Raw genomic sequence first — 27,483 nt, forward strand, 5'->3', positions numbered from 1 at the left:
GAAACCACAGCCTCCCTTTCTGCAGCTCCAGTGGTTTGTGGGAAGGGAATGGGGTACCTCTTCCACTGGGGTTCATTTCCATCAGCAGTCAGGAGCCCAGGGAAACTGGACCAGCTCCCAAGTGGACAAGGGTTCCTGTTTCCACTGAAAAGGGAGGATGGATGGGTGTAGGGAAGAGGGGGCACCGTCAGCTCAGCTGGCCGCTGGCTGGAAGAGTAATTACACTCCTTCTGCTACTTAAGTTTACAATCTGGGCTGTTGTTTTAACGATGCGACTCTTGTCGGGCTGTCCAATTAATCTCGCCTTTGGAGGTTTTCCGAGATGGAGCGGTAGATCTTATCTCAGGTCTGTGGAAAGAAGAGTGTGCAACCTGCCGTGGGAGGGAACAGCTGCCTTGAGGACCTGTGGCCTTCAGAGAAGACCCAGAGGAGGAATCTGGGGCTGGGGCTACCGAGAGAGCCGGTGGAGATGGGGTGGGTGGCGAGGGGCAGGAGAAGGCATCGGTGGGAAGAGGAAGGCGTTTCTCTTCCTGGCATCCTCATTCCTCACTGCTCCTAGAGCTTGTCTTTGACCCACCCTGTGCCATTTGCCACCCCCAGGAGACCCCTCCATGTATATTTTGGGGAATGGGGGTGGCCTAGGAGGGGCTGATTGCAGCCCTTTTGAGGTGGGGGGCTCCCACTGACTCTCATAACCCCTCTCCCCTACATAAGACTCCAATTTGGGCTCCTCTGTGGCCAGCCTGGGTTGGTAGAAGTGCCCGGGTGGGCTTTCCAGTTTGCTTGGGGACAGGTTTAGGTAGTAAGATGGAAGCTTGACTTGGGAGCTTCTAGTCTGGAACTGGAGGCCCCTCCCCCAAGGCCTCGGGCCAGGCTGGGCTGGATTCCCCGAATTATTTGCAGCCCCTGTCCTCAATCCCCCTGCTGCTGGGTGCCAGGTGCGCGCATGCGTGCGTGTGCGTGTGCGTGTGTGTGTGTTGACTATGCCCTCACTGCCCTCTGCACTTCCCTTAGCCTGCCACTTCACACAACTGGCTCGTTATTGTCTGGCCTCTGTTAGCCCACAGGGTCTGCCTAGGTCACCTTGATATCCCCAGGATCTAACACAGAGCAGCGGCTCTACAAATGTTCGTTGGATGGAGAAGTCCAGTTCCTTCTGGGGTTCTCCTTCTCCTCTCCTTCCTGCTCCCCCTTCCACTAGGTGAATTGGGGCCTTTCCACCCCAAGGAGCTCACTTCTCCCAGGGGAGGACTGGACTGGGTCAGTAGGTGTGGCCTCCCCCAAGATGAGCAGGGGCTCTCCCTGGGCTGAAGGTGGGCACAGGGGGCTGTGAGGCGCCTGGCTCCCTCCAGAACTGGGCCAGGAGAGAATTTGCTGTGAGGATCACTCAGACTTTGATCATTCCCTGTATTAGCATCTTCTGGTTTCACACTGGAGTGTCTGAAAATATGGATATTACTAGAACATTCCAGAGCTAGAACCGGATAGCCAGTTAGTGGTAGAGGAGGATCCAGTGCCTCTGGTTCAGTGCTGGAAGGGTCAGATGGGAGAGAAGAGAAAGCTGAGCAGAAGTCATGAGATGAACGTACCTCAGAGCCAAGGCCCAGGTTTCTGTACAGACTTTACTCTCTGGATGTTTATATATGGGGGCTGGTAAGAGCCTGGGGGGCTGCTAGTCAGACTGGTTATAAATACGAGCAGTTCTATTCGACAGAGACAGCTGTGAGGAGCTAAACTGCTGGGCTCACCCCACCTATTTGGGGGCATCTCTACCTACACTTGTCCCCATTCTCCCCAAAGCGTTACCCTGCTGGCTTCCAGAGAGTGTGTGCATGTGGGTTTGTTTAGCTATTAGGAATAGGAATCAGACTCCTAATAATAAATACTCATTGAACTAGATGGGTAATTGGGTCCATTATCTACTCATAGTGGGTAGACATGGGGAAAAGGGGCTTTTTTAGGAAGAGGGTAAAAATTACCCATAGGTGCACAAAACTCTACTCCACCCCATCTACATCATAGGATGGTGAGTAGGTGGATCAGTTATGGGGGGAAAATCAGGAAAAATCAGTGGGTGGGTCTCGACGGTGGTCAGCTTGGAGACTCTGGGTGTCCACTTCACTCCTGCTTTTACACACCCGTGAGTTGGGCAGGGCCCAAGGCACACAAAGGGAAAAAACACTCAGTGTTTGTTGCTGGTTGAACCCCAGGCTGTGGTGGGACTGCAGTCCTTTCAAGGAGGAGTGGCAAGACTAGGGGTCCTGGGAAGTCTGAACTCCAGCCAATGAGTCTCTCGCCAGAGCCTCTGACCAGCCGGAGGGAAGGTGTCCAGTCCTTGGTGGTGGTGGGGGGCAATGGCCAAGGCTGTCTGGGTTATGAGGCAAGGAGGAAAGGACTCCACCCCATCCTTTTTCTCCTCTACCTCCTCCTCCTCCTGAGAAAACCCATCTGGGTCTGGCTTCCTCCTGGCCCAGGAGGGGTGCAGGTGGGCTGGGTCCTGCCTGGGCACTAGAGGAGGGCTGGGAGCCTGACCTGCACTTCCCCAGATTCACATCATCTGAGGTGGAGCCAGGACATCAGGGGAGTGATGCTGATACCAGGCTCCGAAGTTGTTGCCATAGGCACTGGTGGGCAGGGCCCCTGCCTTGGGTAGATCCCAGGGGGGTGGAAGGGGTGAGGAACAGGGAGACAGGGAGGGGGACCTCCCAGGGAAGTCCCCTTCCTGTCCCCCAGAGTTCTGCTTCAGGAGCTTCTTGTACTTGGAACGTTTGTTCTGAAACCAGATCTTTACCTATGGGGAGAAAAGAGGAAAGAATGGAAGGTCAGGAGTGTGCCTGTGGAAGGGAGTGACGAAGGGAAAGGGACCCAGCAGGAGGGAGCCGTCCTGGGAGAAGAGCAGAAGTTGGGAACATTCGCTCCAGCCCTCCATAAGCCCCTGAAGGCCCTGAGTTCCTGCATCTGAGTTAGAATACAGTTCTCCCAGTCTGGGTACCCTCCTCTACACCCTGAATCACTGCCCTACCTCCCCCGCACCCCCGCACACACCTTTTAACACATTCCCCCAATTTACTGGGGGCCAGCTAGAACTGTGAAAACAGGGCTTGGGGACTCATCAGTCGTTCACACCTGAGGGTGAGTTCCCAGAGAACACACTTGGGGAGGGTTAGCATGCAGGAAGGATGGGACTGGCCCCACCTGTGTCTGGGTGAGGCCAAGCTGCGCGGCCAGCTGGGACCTCTCGGGCAGAGCCAGGTACTGCGTGTGCTGGAAACGCTGGTTCAGGTGCTGCAGCTGCAGACTCGAATAGATGGTCCTCGGCTTCCGGAGCTTCTTGGTCGAGGCCTGCGGGCGCCGCTCCGAGGGCTCCGGGGACAGCGGCGGCTTCTCCGAGTCTGGGGGGCGGCCCGAGACGATGTGTGCACGCATAGAGGGGCTGACGCGCCGTCTCACGGCTCATCTGCATCTCGTTTGCATTCCGGCCACGGGTTAGCAAAAACTCGGGCTTGGGGCTCGGCCCTTCTCTACCTTCCGCTCCACCCTCCTTTCAAACCCCACACGTCCACTGTGTGCCACGTGGGACTAGCCGCAGTTCTTGCCCTCAGGGAGCTCCCACTCTTAACGCTCCTGTGACCCTAAGGGGGACAGCGTCACTGGCCGGAGCGAGGGTCGGGGCGGCGCCCAGCGGCGGGATGACAGAGTTCAGCCGCGTGCGGTGACGCCAGCTTGGGGCGGGGCGGGGAAGAAGGGCTGGGTCGAGGGCTGGGCTGAGGCCAGGAGAGCACGGGGGAAGGGCGTTCCGGATGGGGGGGAACTCAAAAGCATTGTTCGGAGACCCGAGACAGTGTCTGCGTGGCAGCCTCCCCGCTGCCGGAAGAGGGGTGGTCAGAGGGGCCCGGCGAGTGGGCCTTGAACGCCAGGATGAGCACCCTTCCCAGCTTCAGAGTATGGAAAGTGCCCCAGGGTTTGCCATCACCTCCCCTATTGTAAGGGCCTCCCTCTCCGGAGGCACAGCCTCCAGAAAAGTGACCATCTCTTCCATCCGCCAAGGCTGGCTGGCTAGAGTAGTGGCTTTCGGGGGCCCTAGAAGCCCGGTGGTGCAAGGCAGCCCCCTCCTCCGCCCGGCCGCACCCACGGAGGGGTTCCCGGCCAGCACGGAAGGTGACCGGGGTTCGGAGAGAGCGCAGCGCCGGCAGCGCAGGCCCTCTGGGTCGCTGCTGGATCGCGCTTGCGGTGCCGCCGCGGGAGATCTGGTCACCTCCTGCCTCCCGGCCCAGCCTCTCGAGGAATCTCGGTCTGGGAACAGCTCGGCCCCGGGATGGGGGTGGGCGAGGGGTTCCCCTCTTCCGATCCGGGAGGCCCCAACTACGCCACTCTACGGGGACATTGGGACCATTCGTGTAGAGAGCAGTGTTGGGGAGGACGGAGCGGCCGAAATGCCCGCGGGCTTAGGGTTCGTTGCATTCCTCGCAGGGCTGCCGGCCGACCTCAGTCGACAGAGCGCTGCGCCCGGGTGCCCAGACGCAGCGGGGGTCCGACCGCGTCCCCCACCCCCTTCCTCCGGTCGGGCTCACCCCGCACTTCAGGTTCCACGCCCTCGACCGGCCGCGGTGACCCTGTGCCTTCACCTCCCCCGCATCCCTCACCCTTGGCCTCAGGCGCTGCGGGCTTCTCAGATCCACCCCCCTTGACCCCCGCCTCAGCCAATTCCCAGAAAAACCGTTGGGTTTCCGCTCCCGCCCGCGCCTGTCGGGCCTCCCCTGCTTAGACCCGGCTGCTCGCCGCCCCGGCGACCACTCGTGCCTCTCTGGCTGCGTGAAACAATTCGGACCGTGAGGCAGAGCTAGCGGGGAGCCTACCCCAGCTGCTAAGCTCTCAAAGCCCTCCGCGCCCTAACTCTGCCAGCAGACACCCCCCCACCCTTCCCAGTTCCTTTCCCGACAGCTGCTTTCTCCACAGCAGTTGCAGAAGTCACGACTGGATCTGCCCAGGTCTTGATTCAGGAGCCCAAGGGCCTCCCTTGAACCATAGCGGCACCTGCCTGCTCATCGGGGTGGTGGCACGCAGCTCACTTGGAGCCAAACCTCTCCCTGAGGCTGGGGTGGACAAGAGTGGCGGCAAAAGGAAGACCCCCCAAGCCCTCTCTCACACCCCAATCATTTAATCTAGAGTGAGCCCAATGCCCCAGTTTCAGTAGGTAAATGCTATAATCTAATCTCAGGACACGTGTGGTTTTCGTTGGATCCGGGGAACCTTTGTAAAGGAAAGGAACCCTCCACTCTCTTGTCCTTAAACCAAGAAAAGGGAAGGCAAGAGTGTAGAAGACAGGATTGAAAATACCAACCCCAATTCCAAGAATTCTCTTAAGGACAAAGTTATCTTATTCTCACCCCACTAAACAGACACACACGCACACACAAATGTACCACATCAGCATATACTGAAGAGAAGAGGCCAAGGGATTCGTTTTTTAGAAACTAGATCATTTGTAGAAACACCCCCCCCAACTGCTCCTCTTCCGACCACAGACCCAGAAGCGGGAAAGAGGCAGCCCCAGTTCTAGCACAGAAGGCAGTTAACTTTTGGGGGCTTTGAGGAAGTGCCCTAAAATCCTCTTTTCTGGCTTCATGCAGCGAAAGCCAATGTGCAAGCGCCAAGCCTGGAAAACAGTCTGTGTCCTTGACCCGTGCACACCCTTTCTTTGGACCTCAGTTTGCCCATCTCTACATTCAGAAGCTCCTAAATCTCTAGGGTCGCTTCTGGCTCTGATGTTTATGAGCTCATGTGTCTCAGCAGAGCAACAAGGGAAGGGAGGGAGACATCTTGGTCCTGGCTGAGTCCCTAAGTCACCCAGTGGATGTGCATCCTTAGAGGAAACTGTGCCAGGGACAATGGTGGGGGTAATTAGGTGGGGACAGGGAGTGCAGGGGAACTGAGCTCTAAACCCAAGCCACTACAGATGGATGTATGTACTGTGTTGCATGGGTACAGCCTGTGCAAGGCCCAGGACCAGGAAGACAGGCCAGCTCCCTGGCTTCTTTGAGGCCTTCCAGTGAGCACTTTCTTAGGAGCTCAAAGGTGCTCCAGGCAATGTAACTGGGGCCTGACCTACCCCAAAGGCAAGGGGCGGAGATAACAGGAATGGCCAGTTCCTTTGGCTGGAAGGCTGAGACCTACTAGGAGAGGCTGCCTGACCCACCTGTGGCTGCATTCTTAGAACAATGGGTAGTAGGATTTAGCCCCACATCCTACCAGGTCAGCTTTTGGTCTCGGTCTGGTACATTCGGGTGCCACCTGGGGAGAGGGGGAGGGGCCCCGAATAAACCCCCACTTCTACTGCCCTCCAGCTGGGACCTGATTTCTACTTATCAGGCTGTGGCTTGAGCACTGCTTTCTGAGACAAGAACGCGCAGAGGGGCGACATGGAGGAGAGAAGGCGTGCATGATGGAGAGAATCCTAGGGAAGGGGCTAGGCACCTACACCCACATCTGGATTGTTTCAGTTTTCCGTTATAAGTAGGTACACAACCCCGCTGCTCCAAGGGGGTGGGGTAGGGAGCCCTGCCACCCGCCTTCACATAACTGCAAATCGAAACCAGGTCGGTCTTGAAAGGAGACCTAGATCAACTCGCCCCCGCCCCTCCCCCCTGTCTCCCGCCCCATCCCTTCGCCCTCCCCCCAACCCCAGATCCCGTGGAATCTGAGTAAGGTCTGAATCCCGCCAGCTGCGCCCAACCAGGCGAGGGCGAAGTTCAGGGGCTCACTGGAGCAGGACCCCGGAGGTGGGAAGAGCCGCTGCGGCCGTACTTACCTGGCTCCCACTCTTGATGAGACTGCTGAGACGGCGCCGTGGGTAGCTGGCAGGGCAGGTAGGAGTCTCCGGGGGTCGCCGGCCCAGTGTAGGGATAGGGCAGGACGTGGCCATACGGCCCAGAATAGGGCAAATCGGAGGCGGCTGCGGTTGCGGGGGACAGGCCAAGCTGGTAGGCAGCCACTACCGATGGGACGGGGGCGATGTCCGGGAAGACGGCTTTGGAGGCGTCCGGGCCAGGGAGCGGGCAGGGCAAAGAGGTCATTGCGGCCGGGGCCGGGGCCGAAGGGCCTAGGCCATGGCCCCGCACGGAGTCCGCTCCCTCCGCCAACTCTCTCTTTTCGGAGCCTCGGGCGTTGGAGCCTCGGGCGTTGGAGCCCCCAGTCAGCCTCCCCCACACTTATACCGGGGAAAGTGTCTCTCTGCGCCTCATCCAGCGGAGAGCGCGCGCCTGGGAAAGGGGTTCCGGGGGGTGCCCCCCATGGCTTTTCCCCTCCCCCCTAAATCCATGCCCCCCCGCCGCCCCCCCCCCCGCTCGCTCTTGGCTTCGGTTCCCGGGACCCGACGGGGTCCCCGCCCACTTAAACGCCGCGGATTGGCTACCACGCGCGGTGACCTCATGGAGGGCTGCAGCCGGGGCCCGCCCCTCCGGGGCAGCCCTGGGTAGGGAAATTCAGAACCGGGAGATGGGAGGAGAGCGGTGCGCACGGCCCAGGCCCAGCCATCTCGGGATCAGCTCCGAGAGGGATGCCGGGGTTGCAGGGCGATTGGGGCAGTCCGATCATAACCGCAGAAACGCAAGGAAGTTGACAGGGCCGCGAAGCCTTGGCGGAGGCGCTGCGGCTGCGGGGGCGCAAGGAACCTGCGGGCGCGCTCTCCGACTCTGGGGGATCTGCGCGGCGGTTGTGATCCCGCCGCCACGGACCTGCAGAGGAGTCGAGAGCAGCCGGCCAGCCCCGCAGCTTATTCAGCGCGTCGGAATGCGTCGCTGCCGAGCGCCGGCAGTTTGTTGGTAAACAGACGCCGGGTCGGAGGCGGTACCGCCCGGCGCCCAGCCGGCCTGCACGCGCGCGGCGCGCACACCCCCGCAGGGCGCCCTTGGCCTGGCACGCTGCGACCGCCGCGATTGAGCCTCACCGCCCCTGTCGCTTCCGCTTCCGGCAGGGGCCAGGGTTTGGTTGCGACACCGCAGCTCCGCAGGCCCCCGAGGCCGAAGGAGGGGTCCGCCGTCTGAGCTTCTGCCAGTGCGGCGCCCCGCCTTTCCTGGCGCCGCTTGAGGCTGAAGCCTCGCACGAAGCCGGACAAAATCCGAAAGCGGGAGTCAAGTCCAGTTTGATGGCTCCTCGGAGGGCGTAGGAAATACGGCAAGCCGGGCTCCGTGGCCAAACCTTCCCATCTGTGTACAGGGCTTTCCTCTAAGATCTTGGTGGGTGGGTGTCTCTGTGGCCACAGATACACAACTACACAGAGACTCCATTCAAATACAACAGATACACTAGCGTTTACCAGCACACAGGTGTCTACAACGATGTTCACGTTAGCATCCCTCCATGAACAGAGGTTCATGTGTGGATCTGCAGATGCAGAGCACGGACTGTGATGTGTACACACCTACGCACCCAAAGATGAATAGCAACACCCCTGAATAAAAGCACTGTGGTTGTCTTACACAGACCCGCAACAGACCCAAACTGTTGGTGCACACTCTAAAATACAGAAAACCCAACCATATAAACATGTATGTACTTGTATGCATCTTAGGAGACACCAGTCCACACACATTTAGGCTGCTCCATGTTAGCGGACAGTTACCCCGCCCAGAAACCTGTCAGTCCTCACAGATTCACCAACAGACTCATATACAAACCCTCTGTCACTTGAATGTGCAGATAATTCATGTTTGTACACACATGTGCTCTCGTTATCAGGGTGCAGCGTGAAGGCAGCAGTCTTAGAATTGGGGAGTAGGAGAGGACAACAGAGAAAGAGGGAAGCTTAGAAGAGTAAGAGAAGGCACTGGGGGGTGGGGGTAGCCAGGAGAGACAGAGAGATTTGAAAGGGTGTGCAGTCAAGTGTCCCGAGGGAAGGAAGAGCAAGTCGGCATCAAATTGGATGCCCTGCTGGAACGTATAGAGATGAATTTTTCCAAGAAACCACTCCTCCGGCACCTGACTCTGAGTTCTCTCACCTGAAGTCTTGGGGCTTCAGGAGAAGGAACTCTGTGAGGGAGCCCCCTCCCTGGATATCTGGAACCCACTTCCCTCTCATCCAACAGGGTGTGCAGGGTTTGCATGGTTGAGAAATGCTATTTCCACGTGGGATCACCTTTCCCCCTTTGTTACCCAACTCTAGCCATGCCACCACCACCTCCTTAGAGCTGGGGCTAAGAACTTACAGGGATATCACCTTCCAAATATTCCTTCCTGCCACCACCATTTTCCTCTGGAGAGAGGCGGCCACACAACAGTACCGTGATGGGTTTCAAGGACTGCATTTCAGCATGCGCCAACGGAAGAGAACGCTCTTTGAGGTGGGGTGGGCTGTCAGGGAAGCTTTCACAAAAGAGGTGCTTTTGAGGTGGAACTTAAAGTTTGGGTTGCAGGACTCTTCCTCCCAGGGCCATGTACACAGAGTCCTTTCCATGCTAGACCTAGCAAGAAAGGACAGGGTCAGCTTTTCCAGAGGCCCCTAAAGCAGTGACTTCGGGCATCCTCCAAAGCCAGGCGACCCATAGTGAGAGCATCTCCTAAGCTCAGGGGGCGTGGCTGAACTCATGCAGGATCTTCACCTCCACGTACCAGTAGGAAACATCCTGCAGCCCTCTAGAAGTTATGAAGCACACTCACAACATACAAGCCTTGTGTATCTTCACCAAAAACCTGTGAAGTGAGTACTGTTATTATCCCCAGTTTACAGATGAGGAAATCTCTGCTTCCATCACCACCTCCCTCTTCAGGGCTCCCTCTTCCCACATGCTGGAGGGTGTGGGGCTGCGACACCTCTTTGGGAAACTTCGTGGTCTCCTCGGATGCAGAATCCCCAGGGAGTGGTCCCCTCCAACAGGTGCCACATCTCACCAACTTTGGAGACCGGAGGGGCAGTGGGGAAAGGTGGAAGGGATAGGCACGGGGGCTAGGAAGGGCTGTAAATCTGAGTTTGATCAGAAGGAAGGGAGGGCGAGACTGAGAGGCCTGAGGCCTGCGTTCCCATCCCAGCTCAGCCACGAGCTGGCTGGCTGTGATAGCCTGGGTCAGCCATTTACAGTCTCTCAGACTTAGTTTATCCAATAAAATGAGGGAGCTGCGCTCAAGACCTCCAAGCCATTGTCATTTGCTTTAGAATGAGTTGCAAAACCCAAAATCCCAAAACGTAATAAAACCAAGATGAAGGAGAAGGGGGAGTTGGAGGAGGGGAGGAAGGAAGGCAGGCAAAACATAGGAACTGTCTCCTGTCACTACCAATACCTCAACCTGCTGCTTGTCACAAAAGCCAGAAGTGGCTCTCCCAGCTCTTTCTCACGCGGGTCTTCTCCCTTAGCGAAAAGGGGCCAGCTTGGAGAGCCCCAGCACCGAAGTGAGGGGCTGGGAGCCGACAGTGGGGCGGGGTCCCGAGTGGGGGACACGGCGCCGCTGAGGTCTGGGGAGTCAGCCGTGAGTGGACGCGAAAGATCCGTGCGGTGCACGGTGGTTTGCAGGCTCTTCGCAGCCGCCCGGCAAACGCAATCCCACCCGATTCGGTATTGATTCTTGGCTCAGAATAAGCGCCCAAGGCGGTGGGACGTATGCCTCGCTTGCAGTTCCCCCGAATTCGGACTCTGCCCTGAAGACGGGAGCTCCATCCGAACGAGTGCCCCTTCCCGACACCCCAAACACCTGGTGGGTTCAGGGCTCACAGCACAGTCCCTGGACTCGGTACCGGACGGACTGCGCGCTTCTGAGCAAAGTGGGGGGCGTTTCCGAGGGGAGCCGGGCGTCGGGTCTGCAACCTGGTGCAGGCTCTCCACGCAGCACCTGTGGTGCATCTGCCCTGGGGAGTAGTTTCCATCGCGATCCCGGTCCAAGGCCCTTGGAGGCCGTTGCGGGATTATCAGCTCCCTTTCTCCTTCATCCCACTCACTGACCCCCGAAGGAAATTTTAGTTTAGTTTCGTCTGTTCTCCGTGGAATTTAAGTACGATTTGTCGGGGCTCTCGTAGTAACTCGGTTTGGGGAAACTTTGTGAATAATTCGGTTTGGCGGGGATGGGGGGGATGAGAAATCCTCCCTCTGCTGGGCGGGGAGCGAGGTGGGTAAAGACCCCCCCTCTGTGAGGCCCGCGAGGCCGCGGAAGGGGCAGTCTGTAGAGGCTCGCGAGCCCCGCCACACACACACTCGGATCTGACTCTTCCTGAGATGTGGATGAATTATTGTCTCTTTTCTTCTTCGTGATGGAGCAGTGAATGAGCGCTGGCGCGGGCGGGGCGGCATACTGGCTCCTGAGGTCACTGCCCGCCCCGCCGCGCTCCGGGTGCGCTCACCTCCACGCTCCCGAGAGCTGTCTCTGGGATTGTCGTCCCCGCCTCATTTTCCAGATCACCTGGGAGAAGCTCCCAGGAAGGGGGAGGGTGAGGCCTTGGGGTCAGCGCCACCTCGAGGTCCGGGCATCGCTGAGCAGGCGGGCTCCGCACGAGGGTCTCCGGCTGGCTCGGTCTTCAGCCACTCTCCCCACGTCTTTGCTTTATTTCCAAATTTCTCACCCGCTCCGGGAAACGTCTTCAGCTGGGGTTTGACCGAGACGTTTAAAGTACACACATATATGAAGTCACCAAACACATAAAAAACAAAACAAGACAAAACCATTAACCACTCTTGGACCAAATAATTCCCTCCCCCCCACAAAAAAAGAAAACGGTTAACAACAACAACAACAACAAAAAATGGGGAGGTTTTGAAGATGCGTTAGAGGCGCTGCCCTCAGCGATGAAGGAGCCATGCTCCTGGCTTTGGCCCCGGCCCCGCGCGGGAGCGGGAAACGGCCGGCTGGGGAGCGCGGGAGTTCTGGGCGGGTGTCCCAGACCCGGTCTCGTCTGGCGGACAGACGGCGGGACGGCGCGCCGGATGCCCGCGGGGAGCGCGGAGAGCTGGCGGGAGGCCCCAAGACCAGCCCGGCTGCAACGAATTCGCGCGCCCGGAAAGAAGGCATCTCGGCCGGTTTCTCCAGACCTTTCCAGACCCCTGTACAGAAACTAGGGCGTTCCGCCGGTCTCCGTCGCCCGACCCCGGAGGGAAGCCGCTGGTAGGACGTGGCTGGAGGGGGAACGAGCCTCTAGAGAGCACCGACGAAGAGGGTGCGTGCACGGGCGCACACCGACACACACTCCCATAACCCAACAGCCGCAGCGCTCACCCCGCAGGCCACCACGCCACACCAGCAACACACACACAACCACCTCACGCCCACCACACAGGCACACGCACGTTACTCAGTCCCATCCCTCTGGACCCCTGGATCTGGCGGAAGGTCTAAGCAGTTGGGTTATTGGTTTCACTTTCTGACTCCGGGACTAGACCCTTTTCAGGTCCGGAGTGTTTTTCTTTCATAAGAAAAGGGTAGGTCCTGTCCCCGCGTCTCATCTGGGCTGCCGAGTCAGGGAGAAGCGGGACAGCCTTACCTCTGCTGGGCCCGGCCTGGGAGAATGAGGGGGATATTGCCTTGGGGGGTGGAGCGGGACCGTCACACGGTCGCCGCAGTCGCATCCGCACCCCCAAAGTGAGAGAAATAATCACAAGTACCAAAAATACCCCCCAAAACCAAACTCCGCAGCCTGGGTACCACTGCACTAGGCTCCAGGTGTCAGGCCTGGTGTGGGGGGAGGGTGGACGAGGTGGGAGGGTGAGAAGCAGCTCAGTCCCTGCCCCACTCTTCCCGGCTCTTCCAAACCCTGCCGCACCCGCCACAGCTAAGGGGAGCAGGGGCACGAAGCCGAGAGGAGGAGCCCGGCCCACTCCCATCTGTTCAAGGACGGGGAGGGGGCTCGCGCAGCTACTTCCGCCCACATCTACCCTCGTCGTCAATCACCCTCATTAATTCCCGTTGGAAAAGGATCACACACTAGAGGCTCATCAGCTGCTGCCTGGAAAAGGCTGGAGGACACAGAAGTGGGCAGAGAGGGGGAAGGGTTTGTTCTTGCGGGACGGGGTGGGGGCTGCACTGGTCGTGGCCTCCAAGGGGAGCTGAACTGAGCTGAGTTATCCTTTCCATATTCTGGGACCAGTTTGCCCCTCCCCTCCCTCCCCTCCCCTCCCTCCCCTCCCTCCCCTCCCCTCCCCTCCCCTCCTCTCCCCTTCCCTCCTCTCCCTCCCCTCCCCTCCCCTCCTCTCCCCTCCCTCCCCTCCCCTCCCTCCCTCCCTCCCCTCCCTCCCCTCCCCTCCCCTCCCCTCCCCTTCCCTCCTCTCCCCTTCCCTCCTCTCCCCTCCCCTCCTCTCCCCTCCCTTCCTCTCCCCTTCCCTCCTCTCCCCTCCCCTCCCCTCTCCTCCCCTCCCCTCCCCTCCCCTCCCTCCCCTCCCTCCCCTCCCCTCCCCTCCCCTCCCCTGAAGACTCCTCTCAGCTTGTGAGCTGACTGACCAGCACCTGTCCTGGCCCCACCTTGGCTGAAGGGTGGCTCCCAAACTCTGGGGGAGACAAGCCCTCCCCAGCCCAGGTTCTGGTTGGAAAGTGCCCCAGAACTAGTGGAGACTCGGAAGCTCAGCCCCACTCCCCAACTACCGGCCAACCCAATAGGGTACCACTACCTTAGTTGCTTTCCACAGGAAAGGGGTGGGGGAAGGCCAAGTAGTGGTTCTCTGACTGTGGGAGACACAGGGGGATCCAGATGGAGGCACTGTTCCTGAAAATGCATCTCAGGAACCTTCCGGAGCCTTTGGGGGATAAGGCGAGCTTGGGTTATCTGAGGCCCTTTGTCTTCGGTAGTGAACGCTTAAGTGTTTTCTTATTCCAGGCACGATGCTGAGCCCTTACATACATTATTTTGTTTATCACACAGATTCTGTGAGGTAAGCATCCGTATTATCCCCACTCTACAGAGGAGGAAATCGAGGCACAAAATGGTTGAGTAACTTGTCCAAGCTAGAATTGTAACCCAGGTCAGCTTGTCCTCTTAACTACCATGGAGTTGTCTTACCTGAAGAAGCGCCACTCAGCAAGGGCAAGAAGAAGGGCCGAGGAGGGAGAGGGGAGCCCAGGAGATGAGTGCCCTCTGTGGAATGGTGGTAGGAGAAGCAATCATGTCAATAATGCCTGAGAGTTCTTGTGGGCTTGTACACTACGCTTTAACATGCCTTTCCTCACTGAAATCTTCAAACAACCCTGCAAGGGAGTCCTATTACTATCCCTCATTTTACAGAAGACGACACTGAGGCACAGAAAAGATATGCGTAGGGTCTACACCCACTTGGTTGGAAGGCAAGGAAGAGATTCCACACCGTGGAGAGCCTCCAACGCCGCCAACCAAGAGCTTACGATGGGCCTGTGGACAGAGGGGAGGACCGAGATGGGAGCCGAGGGGCTTCCCAGGAGCAGCTTGGGTGTGAAGTAGGCTGGGAAGGGAAGGGTCAGGTGGCAGAGAGCCCAGTTAGGAGGCTGTTGCAAATGGGTCGTGTGTGAAGTGAGGAGGGTGGACCCAGAGGCTTGGTGGCAGGGGCGATGGAAAGGAGGGGACATGTGAGAAGCATTGCTCTAAGACAAACTCTGCTGGGCCTGGTGACTACTGTACGGGAAGAGGGTAGAAACAAGCAGGACTGTGAATTTCCAGGCCTGGGCAACCAGAGGAGCCTGGGGAAGAAGCCATGTGTTTAGTTCAGAGATTCAGGCATTTGATGGGTGGATGGACCATGGACCGACATTCTAGGTTTGGGTGCTCCAGTGGGCAGCCAGACATTCTGGTTTCCCTCCGTGCCTCTGCACAGGTGTATTTCCCCAGGGCCCTGCCAGGGTGCATGGGTGAAACTTGCATATATGCAGATGTATGCAAATGAGAGTGACCCAGCCTGGACCCAGAACCAAGAGCCAGGGGAGGAGGAGGGCTGCCCTAGCCCTGACTCACCCTCTGACATGCTGCCTGGAATGCCACCTCCCCAGCTGAGCTTCCTGCAACTTGGGGAACTTGCTCCTGGAATCATCCTAAGCTCAGGCCCAGAAGATCACGAGCCCAGAAGACTGGGGGTGCTGAGGTTGGGGACTGTCTAAATCAGAGTAAGGCTTTATTCTGAGCCCTCTTTGCCAAATGGCGGCAGGAGGGGAGAAGACAGGAAAAATACCTGGGTAATATGACCTTTATAAGCATAAACGCACATGGCAGTCCCTAAAGCATTTTCACGTCTATAATTTCCTTGGGGCCTCGTAGTAACTTGTGAAGTAGGTCGTTTATTAGGCCCATTTTACAGATGAAGACACTGAGGCCCATGTCGTGAAGTGCCTTGCCGGGGAAAACCTGGCTAATGTGTACAGAGCTGGATTTCCAGTCCAGGCCTCTGACTCAGTGCTCTTTGTACTGCTCAAGGTTTGGTGCTGTGTTGAGGGAAGGGGAAGCTAATTCTGGAGTCTGAGGCTTCTTTGGGGACCTGCTGACCCTCAAGTACCCAGATAACCTCTAAATCCTCTCAGTCCTCAAGAAGTTCTCGTTGAAGAACTAAGTCCTTGTTAGTAAGCTTTCATCTTTAGACCTTAGGTCATACCCCTACTGTCTGGCTGGACCACGTACCCCACTTCCAGCTCCTGCAATTCAGTACACTCTTTTTTTTTTGCGGTACGCGGGCCTCTCACTCTTGTGGCCTCTCCCGTTACGGAGCACAGGCTCCGGACGCGCAGGCTCAGCGGCCATGGCTCACGGGCCCAGCCGCTCCGCGGCATGTGGGATCTTCCCGGACCGGGGCACAAACCCCTGTCCCCTGCATCAGCAGGCGGACTCTCAACCACTGCGCCACCAGGGAAGCCCCAGTACACTCTTTTTAAGCACTTACTAGGTACGGCTCTGGGAAGGGCCCTGTGGGAGGTCAGCCTAGATCCCATCCAACAGTGAATTTGGCAACTTCTTGTATTAAAATGGTGATTAAAAATACAAAGAAGAGTGAATTAAAACACATATGCACACAGAGTTAAGGAATACTTAAAGCTAGGTACCCAGGTCCAGAAATAGGACTCTGCTAGCTCCCCAGGAACCCCGCTGAGTGACCCTTCTGAATTATAAGCCTTTCCTCCACCTGGGTATTCCAGGTTTCGTGTTATTCACTTCCCTGCTTTTCCTTAGTTTCATCACCCATATCTGCTTACTTTCACCTGTTTATGAACTTGACATGAATGGAATCACACTGTATATACGAGTCTTGCTTCTCTCAGTTGACAGTTCGTAGATTCTAAGACATCTTCCCGACTTCCCCATACTGTAAGCACTCCTCTGGCAGCATTGCTCCTCTCGGATGCTCTCGGGTGGGTTTGCTGCATGAGGGCAGGGATGGGGTCTTTTGCCTCCGGGAACACAGTATCCAGCACAGGCCCAGGCACATAATAAATGCTCAGTACGCAGGCACTGAATGAATAAGTGAAGATGAGTGAAATGGTGTACCTCTGTTTACATTAATGAGAAATCCCAGGGGCAGGGATGATATAGGAGGCCATAGGGTGACATTCAGGACTTAGGCTCCTGCCAAAAGGCCCCTTGTCCCTCCCTACCCTCCCACACTGCTCCTCAGAGATGAGAGGCTGTAAATGGCAGCATCTCCCTAGATCCCGGCCCTTTCTATGGCGCAGCCAGGAAGGCGCAGCCGCTTGGGAGCCAGGCAAATCTGAATTCTAATCCTGCCTCCACACCTTACCTACCTGGGCAAATAAAACTTCCCTGTGGGGACTTCCCTGGTGGTGCAGTGGTTAAGAATCCGCCTGCCAATGCAGGGGACATGGGTTCGAGCCCTGGTCTGGGAAGATCCTACATGCCACGGAGCAACAAAGCCCATGCGCTACGACTACTGAGCCTGCGCTCTAGAGCCCCTGAGCCACAACTGCTGAGCCCGCGTGCTGCAACTACTGAAGCCCGCGTGCCTAGAGCCTGTGCTCCACAACAAGAGAAGCCACCGCAATGAGAAGCCCGCGCACCACAATGAAGAGTAGCCCCCACTTGCCACAACTAGAGAAAGCCTGCATGGAGCAACGAAGACCCAACGCAGCCACAAATAAATAAATAAAATTAAAAAAAAATAAGAGTACTTGTAAAAAAAAAAACAACTTCCCTGTGCCTCAGTTTCTTCACCTGTGAAATGGACATAGTAATAAGCCCACCCTCACAGTGTTTTGAAGATTCAGTGAATTACTCAGACCCATAGTAGGCGTTTCTCATATGTTAGCTCCCCTTCCTCTTTCTGTTGTTTCCTTTAGCTCACCCACTGGGATGCGCCTGTCCTTAATCTACCTGGAAGATACCAGAGCCAACCTGATTATAAAGCTTTTGTTCCCAGAGGACCCGGTGATGGCTGGATGTGTCAATCCCAGGATAGAAAGCTCCTGCAGGGCAGAGACCCTGCCTTCCTCAGCTCCTGTCCTCGTGGCATCTGGCACTGTGCCCTGCATACAAAAGGTGCTCAGGACAGCTTTCATTCTCCAGCTAATCCCGGAGCCACCCTCAGCTCCTCCTAAGTACAGGGACACATGTGAGGGTCTGCCCCTCAGCGGCACATGGAATACTTTCCCACTGAGGATCTCAGCTACTCCTCCTCACCTGGTCAGGTGGGGCAAGTACAGCCATCCCCATTTCACAGACGAAGAAACGAATGCTTGGAGCAGCCCAGAGTCATGCCCAACATTGCACAACCAGTACGTGGAGGAGCTGGGATTGGAACCCCCGCCCTCTGACATTGAGGTTCTCTGGGGTTTTCCAAAGCAGAGATGACGGCAATCAAGGCTTAGAGAGAATTAAGGCAACCAGCCCCATGGAAAGTAGGCAGTGGGACGGGAGAATTGTCTGCAAAAGCGTGAAAGGCTTCAGACTGATTTTTGAGGCCAGAATACTGAGAACCAAATGGAAGTTGGAGGAATGAATATTTAGGTTCAATAGAAGGAAGACATTTTAGGTAATTAGAGCATTCCAAAGGTGGCACACTCTCCCCCTTTGTCTTAGACACCAACTCCTTCTGCCTTGTACGGAGCGATTCTTTCAGATCTCATTTCCTCTGTTGGAATAAGGCATTCTGGGGGACAGGCTCGCCTCCCTTTGAGTTTTGCCTCCTCCAACCTGCGTGCGTACAGTCCATCCTCAATAAGTATTTGGGAGTCCCCATGGTTGGAGGCATCAGTCAGAATCTGGGGGATGCTCTAAGATGTGGCTGAGAGCCTGGGCTCTGGAGCAGAGGGCAGTAGGTTTGAATCCCAGTTCTGCTGCTTGGAGAGCTGGCTTAGAATTTCTGATACTCGTTTTTCTCAACTGTAAAATGGAATTCATAATACCAACCATTAAAACTGTAAGGATCAAATGACATCCTGTATATGACTAGCAGAGTGCAGAGCACGTGAAAAGCTAATAATGCGGCTTTTTGATGATGTGTATACTTGAGGGGCTGCATCACAGGCTAGAGAAATGGGGCAGGTTCCCACCAATGTCCCTGCAATTTGACAGCATATGATTCTATTCTATGAGCATCAAAGGAGCTGAGTAGAAACCCGGAAGCAGATTGACTCAACGGAGGAAACTGGGTTCAAAATAAACAGAACCCCGATTCAGAGTCTCCAGGTACTTGAACTAGGACTTTTCCTACCTTGCCCTGCCTGCCGCCCTCTTAGGCAAGCCCCCAGGCCTGGGATTGGGACCCGGTCCTAGAGAACCTGGGCATCATTATCCCTGGGAAATGTACCAAGAGTCCCCAGACAGCGCAGATCACACTGGAAGCCCAGCCTCAGGCAGGAACAGGGTCCCAAAGTTCTGATTTGGCGTCACCTGCCCTAACCTTGAGCCCTTCACTGGCCCAAGCCTCTAAACCAGTAGATGTGGCCACCCCCAGAGGGTGTCTATGGCTTCTGAATACTGGGCACCCCAGGCTAGGAGAGGCCCTTGGCAGCCCCTGGAGTAGTTCTTGGCCTCCAGCACTGCTGCTTCTCAAAGTTTCATAGTCCTTAGAGCTGGAAGGCACCTTAGAAGTCCCCAGAGCCAGTGGGTCTGGAATTCTGGGATCAAGAAGGTCTGGACTGGACCTGGAAATCTGCATATCAATAAAATAACCCCTCCCCCACTGCCCACCACGAGAAGCTGATTTGGCCCAGCTCCCTTGCCCTTGTGTTACACATGGAGAGGCGGAGCCCGAGGAGGGATTTGACTGGTCCAAGATGACATGCTGGAACTGGAAGAAAGCCTGGTTCTCTGGACCCTAGTACAGGGTGTTCTCCACCCCAGCTGCCTGTCAAGGCTCACTCCCCCCGAGGTGATGAGGGGATGCTGACGCAGAAGTCTTTCCTGAGTCTCTCCCCCATGCCACCCTCAGAGGTTGTGTCAATTACACGAGAGCCGTTCACCCTCCTGGAAACGGCCACTGAGAAGAATGACATTGAAGAGTCTTGGACTTGCTGGGGGCCTCCCCAAGGCCGAGGCATGGGAGCAAGTTGGTATCCGGGACTAGATGCATAGAGGATCACACGGGCACACATTTGGAAATAGCCATTACGCTGGTGGGAAAGTTTGGTCTGATTTACAATAACCTTTCTCTTCACCAGCGCCCAGCACGGCACCTGGGCCGAATGATTCCACCTGGGCGTGTGGAATTAACGGATGAGGTTTAAAGCTGATGGGACTCAGTCATCTCCAAGGCTACGTGCCCGTCACCTCTGTGGCAATGGGTGTGGAGACTCAGCAAAGCCTGGAGAATGAAAACAGTGGGTGCTCATGAAAGAGCATGGCCAGGGAGGTCGAGCCAAGCGGAGGGAGGGGGTTAAGCTGGCAGCCGTGAATCAGACACCCCATTCCTACCACAGGGGCCAGCTCCCACCAGGTCTCAGCCGCAGAGGGTCCGTGAACACAGTGGGTCTCCGTGACGGAGCTGGCGATGCGGGGATGTGAGCACATGACTAGTATGTAACTGAGACTGCATGTGTGTGACTCTCTGTGGCTTGGGTGTGGCTCTGCGCTTTGTGCGGGGGCTGTGTGGTTGTGCGCTGCAAGTGACCGTAGTGTAGCTGTGTGTTCGTGTGACTATCTGTGTAGAAATGGACGTTGCCTGCGCTGTGTGGTGCGTGCCTCTCGGAGGCTAGTTCCAGAGCTCTGGGTGTTGGGTGTGTGCCCCTCTGGGAGGAGACAGCTGTCGTGGGTGTATGTGACGATTTGGGACTCTGTGATGTTGTCTCGAGTGTGCCTTCCAGGCTGGCTCTGTGATGGTGCACGTCTATGCCGGGTGGGTTACATGCCTTCAACTGTGTGTCACTGTGTGTCCCTCGGGGACTCAGCTGTGTCACTGTGTGTGACTGTGACTGTGTGTGAGACAGCATGCCCCTCAAACCACACTTCTTGGGCGGCTTTGATGTGCTTGAGTTTCTAGGGGCCGTAAGGACGCCGGCCTCACTCTTGAGGACTTCAAAAGATGGCTGTCCTTTCTGCCCAGCTGGGGAAAAACCCATTTCCCCCTCACCCTTACCCTCTCCTCCGCCTGGAGGAGGGCCCTGTTTGTTTTCCTATTTTTACTGCCTAGGATGAGTTCATGGCCACAACTGACTCACCACTCTTTCCAAGAGACTTGGGGAAGGAAATAGGGGTTGCTTGGTTGGGGCCTCTGCCCACTAGCCCAGGGACTTTCAGAGCAGGGCCAAGGGGGACATCTGGATCCATTGTGGCTGTGTGGGCACCTCGAGCCATTCACCATCCCCAAACCTGGAAGGTCAAGGAGTCTTCTTTCTAGATCATTGTCCAGAACCCAGTCTCCTACCCCAAATGAGAGGCCTCTCTCCTTATCTAAAAGTTCTCCCCTCCCTTTGACAAGGTTAATTGAAAAGTAAGCTGGAGCTTTGGAGGGGCCTTTGACACCTCCCCTGGATCCGTGTCACTGCAGGTAATCCACGCCTGGTCCAGTTCAAGCAGCAGCTAGGGTGCCTCGGCTCAGCAACACTGTTTGGGCGCCCCCTATGGGCAGAGGCTGCCCAGGCTGAAGATGGCCGAGCTAGAGGCCTGCACCGTTTGATGGGAGAGACACAGTTGCTGTCCGGAAGCTCTCAGTCTTAGGGGGGAGTCAGAACCCTCCAATACACAGGCTCTAAGACAAAGGACAAAGACGATTCGAGCTCTCACTCCCTAGGCTGGGAGGAGAGTGATGTTCTGAGTCTGACGTAGAATCAGAGACGGCTTCTGGGCGGGGCTACGGGGACTTGGTGCAGGTTGGGAGGGAGAGCGAGTCCTGGAGGCTGGACAACTGGGAGGACTGGGGTGGAACAAATGCAGGAGGTGAGGTGGCATAATCCTCATGTGAGATGATGAGGGGAACTTGGGCTGGAACCTGTCCACGTGGCAGGGGAACTCTGTGGATAGGAAGTCCCCTCTGGTATCTACCTGGTGTCCCTCCTGCTGCAGCCTGCATATAGCACCCGAGGCTGGTTGCCCAGGAGGGAGCTCAGAGGCTGGACCTCACCCCCTTCCCCTGCTCTAGCCCGGGGAGCCAACACTCCAACCGTACTCCCGGCCAGCTTGCCCAGCCTTCAGGCTCTCCTGCCCCCACATGCCCCTGCCAGGCTCTTACCAGCCATGGCTGAAGCCATGAGAGCTTCCCTCCATCCCTGCCCTCCTGGCCCTCTGCCTTGGAGGCTCCTTCTAGCTCCTGTGACTGGCTCACTCAACAGAACCTATCCCTCCACTCTTCTGACCCTGGCCAGAAACTGTCCCCTTTAGGGGTGTTTAGGCCACCCTCCTAGAGGAATTGAGAAGAGCGTCAGACTAAGGAGTCAGGGGGCCGGGCTTTAGGGGACTCACTGGGCAAGGCATTTAACCTCAGTTTCTCCATCTGCAAAATGGGGCTAATGGCGCCTGCCCTGCTGGGTTCCCAGGGTGGGTGGGGAAGGCGCCAGTGAGCTCATGGGTGTGAAGGCCCTGGTGAGCTGTAAATAGTCCAGTGCTTGTGGGAGGAAGGGAGGGAGGGAAGCTGTGTTATTCCAGCTGGGCCTGGCTGCCCACATGGAGGGCTTGGTCAGTGGGGGTCTGGGGACTGTGAGGGTCTCTTGCCAAGTACTGGAAACCAGGGGATTCAAGCCCAGCACCCCAATGAGAGCTGGGGGTAAGTAAGGCTCCGCAAAGGCCACATCTGGGACAAGTGCTGGGGTGACAGCAGCAGGGACTGTGATATGAGAGCTTTGGGCAAGTCACTTGGACCAGTGACTCTGGAGAAACTGCTTTTGGGAAGATGGGTGAGAAACCTGAGGTCACCGGTGATGTCACTCTCAGCCTCCCTGACATCCCTGCCTCTGCGGGGAGGGGACGGAGACGCCATCTTCTCTGCCCCTCCATCCTTAAGCTCTGGGGACAGGAGGCTGAGTATGTTAGCTAGCAGGGATGTGGGAGATTAGCTGTGGCTTTTTCTGATAAGGAAAATTCTCGAGCTGCAGCCAGCTTTTCAGGAGGGGCTTGCTGTACCTTTCTCTAGTCTATCAGAGAGATGTTTCAGACCCTCCTCTTCCAAAGGCAAACCAGGGCCTTCCCCCAGGTACCCTTGTCCCCTCCAACCTATCTGCTTGCTCTGTCCTTCTCCAGACTCACCTGGGCCTTCCCCCTCTGAACCTTTGAGCAGGCTACCCTCCCCCTTGGGAATGTCCTCCTCCAGAAAACACCCTTCTCAGCCTCAGATCAAGTCCTACCCTTGTCAATTTCTAGCCAGGTGACCCTGGTCGAGTCACCAAACCAATTTGAACCTCAGTCTTGCCACCTGTAAAATGGGGCTAATACTATCTCCCAGGGTGGTGAGAATGAAAAGCTAACACATAAAGCCCTGAGCCAAGTTCCTGTCCCTGGTGAGAAGCTCAGCACTTCCACCGTTCCCAGAATCCCTCCCAGCACCTCAGCTTGCTTTATACTGATTTGCCTTATTTATTGCTTTGTAGCAAATCAAAAGACAGATGTTTCCTGAGCACTTACTCTATGTTTAGCACCATAGCGCGCTCGGTTGGGGAGGGATCCAGGAAGGGTTCTCTGCCCACCTGGAAACAGTTGCCAGCCTGAGTGGGCAGCTGACATCCAAAGACGTGGAGTGTCCAACCACTCCGACAGTGCAGCTATCACGAGGCCAAGGGAGTAGCAGGTGTGTGCGGGAGACAGAATGGTCAGGGCAGGAGTGGTTCCGGGGGCTTCCTGGAGAAGGAGGTCCCGCGGGACAAGTACAGTAGACAGAGGGCGCAGCAGAAAGGTGATCATGGTGTACTCACTGGGGACACAGGAGTAAAGAGAGAGTGTGGGAAATCTTGGGAGTGAAGGCTGCATTAAGAAGGTCATGCCAGAAGCTGGAGACCCTTAAGCCAACTCTTAAGGTAGAGGAACTTCGATCAGACAGAGTAGGAAACAGGGAGCAACAGCAGGGGAGCTCTTGAGCAGGGGAGGAAGGTTAGACGGGAAGGAGGGGGCCTCCCGTTTATTAAGCATCAGCTGTCTTCCAGATTGTTGCTAGGTGCTTATTGTCTGTTTTCCTACTTAATCGCCAAGCAACCTGGTGAGATATACATTGTTATCCCCATTTTATAGACAGGGAAACTGAGACTTGGAGAAGTTAAGCAACTTCCTCAAGGTCATAAAATTAAGGAGAAAGTGAGACAACTGAAGTCTGCCTAACTCTAGAGTCCATGTGCTTCCTAGCCAAACCCAGTTTCCCCCAAAGAGGATGGGGGTCAGAACTGGGCAGGGTCCTTCTTCCTCTCCCTGCCCCCACCAAGCCCATGGTGGAGTTTGTCTCGGAGACTGGGAGCGTTTGGGGCCAGTGTAGGTGAAGCTGCCTTGGTAGATTGATTTTCCAGCTGCTTATAGGGTGCAGAGGACATGGGACCACTGGTCTCTGGTCACCACATAAGGAGGAGGAGTCTGGAGGGCCAGGGGTGAGTGAGAGGCAGCGGTCAGAGGTGACTCTGGGTGTTTGGGCCTGCTTTCCTGGGAGAAGCGGGAGGCTGTTGACAGAACTGGGGAAGCCAGAGCGAGTTGCAGGAAGGATGAAGAGTTGGGTTTGCAACATGCTGAGCCTGATGCATTGGGTGAAGCAGAAACAGCCCCAGCTTTGGAGACCCAGGCTCAGAGCTCAGTGCAGAGGCCTGACCTTGAGGAATTTACAAGCACTGTTTTTTGTCCCCTCTAGAGTGGGGATGCCCAGGGAGTAGGGACTGTGGGACCTCTTTCCTTGGTCTCCCCACTGGTCCTCAGAGTGGGGTCTGGGAGTCATTCTAGGGAGGCAGCAAGTGGCAGCCCCACTTACCTTGTCCCCTCCTCCCTCAGCCCTTGATGTGCCCTTTGAGGCCTGGGAGCCAAAGGACCAGCTCCCTCCGCTACACTCCTACACGGCCCACTACCCTGGTCCTTGCTTGTACTGACCCTGCCAGCACTTGGGTTATCTCTATGTGTGTCTCTCTCTCCCCAGGTCACTCATTTCATTCAATAGATATCTCCTGAGTACCCACTCTGTCAGGCCTTGTGCTGGGCCTTAAGGACACAGCCATCCTCAGAAAGCTTACATTCTAGTGGGGGAGACAGACAATCACCAAGATATTAAAGAGAAATTCATTTCAGGTAGTAATCGTGCTGTGAGGAAGAAGAAAGCCGAGTTGTGGAGATAGAGGAAACAGGGCTGCCAGGAGACACAGGGGCACTATCTTAAATTAGATCATCTAGCAAGGCCTCTAGGAAGAGGTTTTTTGTTTTAATACTTTTTTTTTTAAGTTTTCTTTTATTTATTTATTTATCTTTGGCTGTGTTGGGTCTTTGTTGCTGCACGCAGACTTTCTCTAGTTGCAGCGCACAGGGGATACTCTTCATTGTGGTGCGCGGGCTTCTCATCGCGGTGGCTTCTCTTGTTGCGGAGCATGGGCTCTAGGCGCACGGGCTTCGTAGTTGTGGCTCACGGGCTCAATAGTTGTGGCTCAAGAGCTTAGTTGCTCCACGGCATGTGGGATCTTCCTGGAGCAGGGCTTGAACCCGTGTCCCCTGCATTGGCAGGAGGATTCCTTTTTTTTTTTTTTTTTTTTTGCGGTACAAGGGCCTCTCACCGCTGTGGCCTCTCCTGTTGCGGAGCACAGGCTCCGGACGCGCAGGCCCAGCGGCCATGGCTGACGGGCCCAGCCGCTCTGCGGTACGCGGGATCCTCCCGGACCGGGACACGAACCCGCGTCCCCCGCATCGGCAGGCGGACTCCCAACCACTGCGCCACCAGGGAAGCCCGGCAGGAGGATTCTTAACCACTGCGCCACCAGGGAAGTCCCTAGGAAGAGGTCTTTTGAGCTCCGAATGACAAAAATAAAGAAAGGTGTAGGGAAGAGCATTCTAGTTGGAAGGAATGGCCAATGCAAAGGCTCTGAGGCACAGGTGGGAAGTACACCTGAGGCAGGTGTTTCTGTATGAGAAATAGCAAGAAGGCTGGTAACCCTGGAATGGAATGAATGAGGGGAAAGGGGAAGATGAAGCTCAGGAGGTGAGAAGGGTCCAGGTGGTGTAGGCCTTGTAGAATTTCCATATTATTTTGAACGAGATGAGAGGTCCTTGGAGGGTTTGAAGCAGGGAAGGGAGGTGCTCTGATCTGCGTTGATCAAGATCCCTTTGGATGAGCGGGTGAGTGCTGAGATCAGTCAGGGCCATTTCTCATCCTTCCCCTCTAGGATCTCGATGCCCCACAGCCCCCAGACACCTCTGCGTACCTGGACACGGTCCCAGGGAACATTCCAGAGGCGATGCTTTCATGTCTTGCCTCATAATGAAAAAAGTTCTAGGAAAGATTTTGGGAGACCCCAAGGGAGTGACTATCATAGAAGAACTGCCGCATTTGCCTTATGGGGGTCCTTTTGTCCCCAGCCTGTAGGAGGGTGCCTCTGGGTCAGGGGCTCCATGAGGAGGGGGGCTCCTGATCAGGGCCCACACTGATGCCCAGACAGAAATCTCAGGTCTGGACAAATTGAGTGAGGAGAGAAGGGAGGTGGATGGTGGAACAAGTGGCCCAGCAAGTGGCCTTTGCCCTCTGCTCCCCCCTCAGATCCTGCTGGAACCCCTGGCTGCCCAACCAGGGGGGGATGGCCTCTGTCTGGGTGGGGCCTGTGGCATCTGGTGGCCTCCTGGGGATTAGCCCTGGGAATGGACGCCCAGCAGAATTGGGAAGGGACTGAGTCAGATCCGGAGAGCAGCGTGGGGTTGCCCGGCTGAGGTCACAGTCTGGTGGCTGGAGGTGGCTTCCAACCCAAGTCCTCCACCCCCAGCCGGTGCTGGTCCCGAGGGCCCTCCGACGTGCACCAGGCGCCTTCCTGACCTCAGTGTAGCACTGCTGGGACGCAGAAAGCTCAGAGCCAAGACCAGGCCATGGCTGGGCTCCAATCTCTGTCCCACTGTGGGCCCAAATTGACAGAGGCATGACCCTGCCCTCAAGGAGTCCCCAGACACAGGAGAGCGGCATAACCCTGCCCTCACAGAGCCCCCAGATTCAGGGGAGAGGCACGGCCTTGCTGTCAAGAGCCCCCAGTCTGAGAGAAGACCGAAACCCACTTAAAGAACACAAAGATGGAGATCCAAAGGAAACTCCCCAACTGGATCAGGATGAGTGGAGGCAAGAAGACACACAGATGGCCAAGAAGCCCATGAAAAGCTTCTCAACATCACTAACTATTAGAGAAATGCAAATCAAAACTACAATGAGGTATCACCTCACACCAGTTAGAATGGGCATCATCAGAAGATCTACAAACAACAAATGCTGGAGAGGGTGTGGAGAAAAGGGAACCCTCTTGCACTGTTGGTGGGAATGTAAATTGATACAGCCACTGTGGAGAACAGTATGGAGGTTCCTTAAAAAACTAAAAATAGAATTACCATATGACCCAGCCATCCCACTACTGGGCATATACCCAGAGAAAACCATAATTCAAAAAGACACATGCACCCCAGTGTTCATTGCAGCACTATTTACAATAGCCAGGACATGGAAGCAACCTACATGCCCATCAACAGATGAATGGATAAAGAAGATGTGGTACATATATACAATGGAATATTACTCGGCCATAAAAAGGAATGATATTGGATCATTTGTAGAGATGTGGATGGACCTACAGACTGTCATACAGAAAGAGAAAAACAAATATTGTATATTAACGCATATATGTGGAATCTAAAAAATGGTACAGCTGAACCAGCAGAAATAGAGACACAGATGTAGAGAACAAACATATGGACACCAAGGGGGGAAAGCGGGGGGGGAGGGGGGGATGAACTGGGAGACTGACATATATACACTGATATGTATAAAATAGATAACTAATAAGAAACTGCTGTATAAAAAAACTAATTCAATTAAATTTTTTAAAAATTACTCTGCTAAAAAAAAAAAAAAATGATGAGGTGAGTGAGGGTCGGGGAGAGAAGCACTGTGCACTCACGGCCTAGGCAGTTGCTGTCCTGACTTGAGGGCACGGGTCAGCTCATTCCTGGCTCCTTCACCCGAAGCTCAGTCCCTGATCCCC

At 56.0% G+C, this 27,483-nt stretch overlaps 1 protein-coding gene across 2 annotated transcripts; it reads right to left on the reverse strand.

Annotated features, from left to right (window-relative positions):
- Nucleotides 1-7,285, reverse strand: DLX4 (distal-less homeobox 4). 2 transcript variants are annotated; one of them, XM_060133385.1, is made up of 3 exons: nucleotides 6,809-7,285; nucleotides 3,196-3,392; nucleotides 1-371 (listed from the first exon to the last, which is right to left on the reverse strand). In XM_060133385.1, the coding sequence occupies exons 1-3, from the start codon at nucleotides 7,071-7,073 to the stop codon at nucleotides 264-266; spliced, it is 570 nt and encodes a 189-aa protein (XP_059989368.1). In that variant the 5' UTR covers nucleotides 7,074-7,285; the 3' UTR covers nucleotides 1-263. The 2 variants fall into 2 exon arrangements, with proteins under 2 accessions (XP_059989368.1, XP_059989367.1); XM_060133384.1 differs by having other exon boundaries at nucleotides 1-2,791.
- Between the last annotated feature and the right edge of the window lie 20,198 nt (nucleotides 7,286-27,483).

This window comes from Lagenorhynchus albirostris, chromosome 20 (genome assembly GCF_949774975.1).
Source record: "Lagenorhynchus albirostris chromosome 20, mLagAlb1.1, whole genome shotgun sequence".
Lineage (NCBI taxonomy): Eukaryota > Metazoa > Chordata > Mammalia > Artiodactyla > Delphinidae > Lagenorhynchus > Lagenorhynchus albirostris.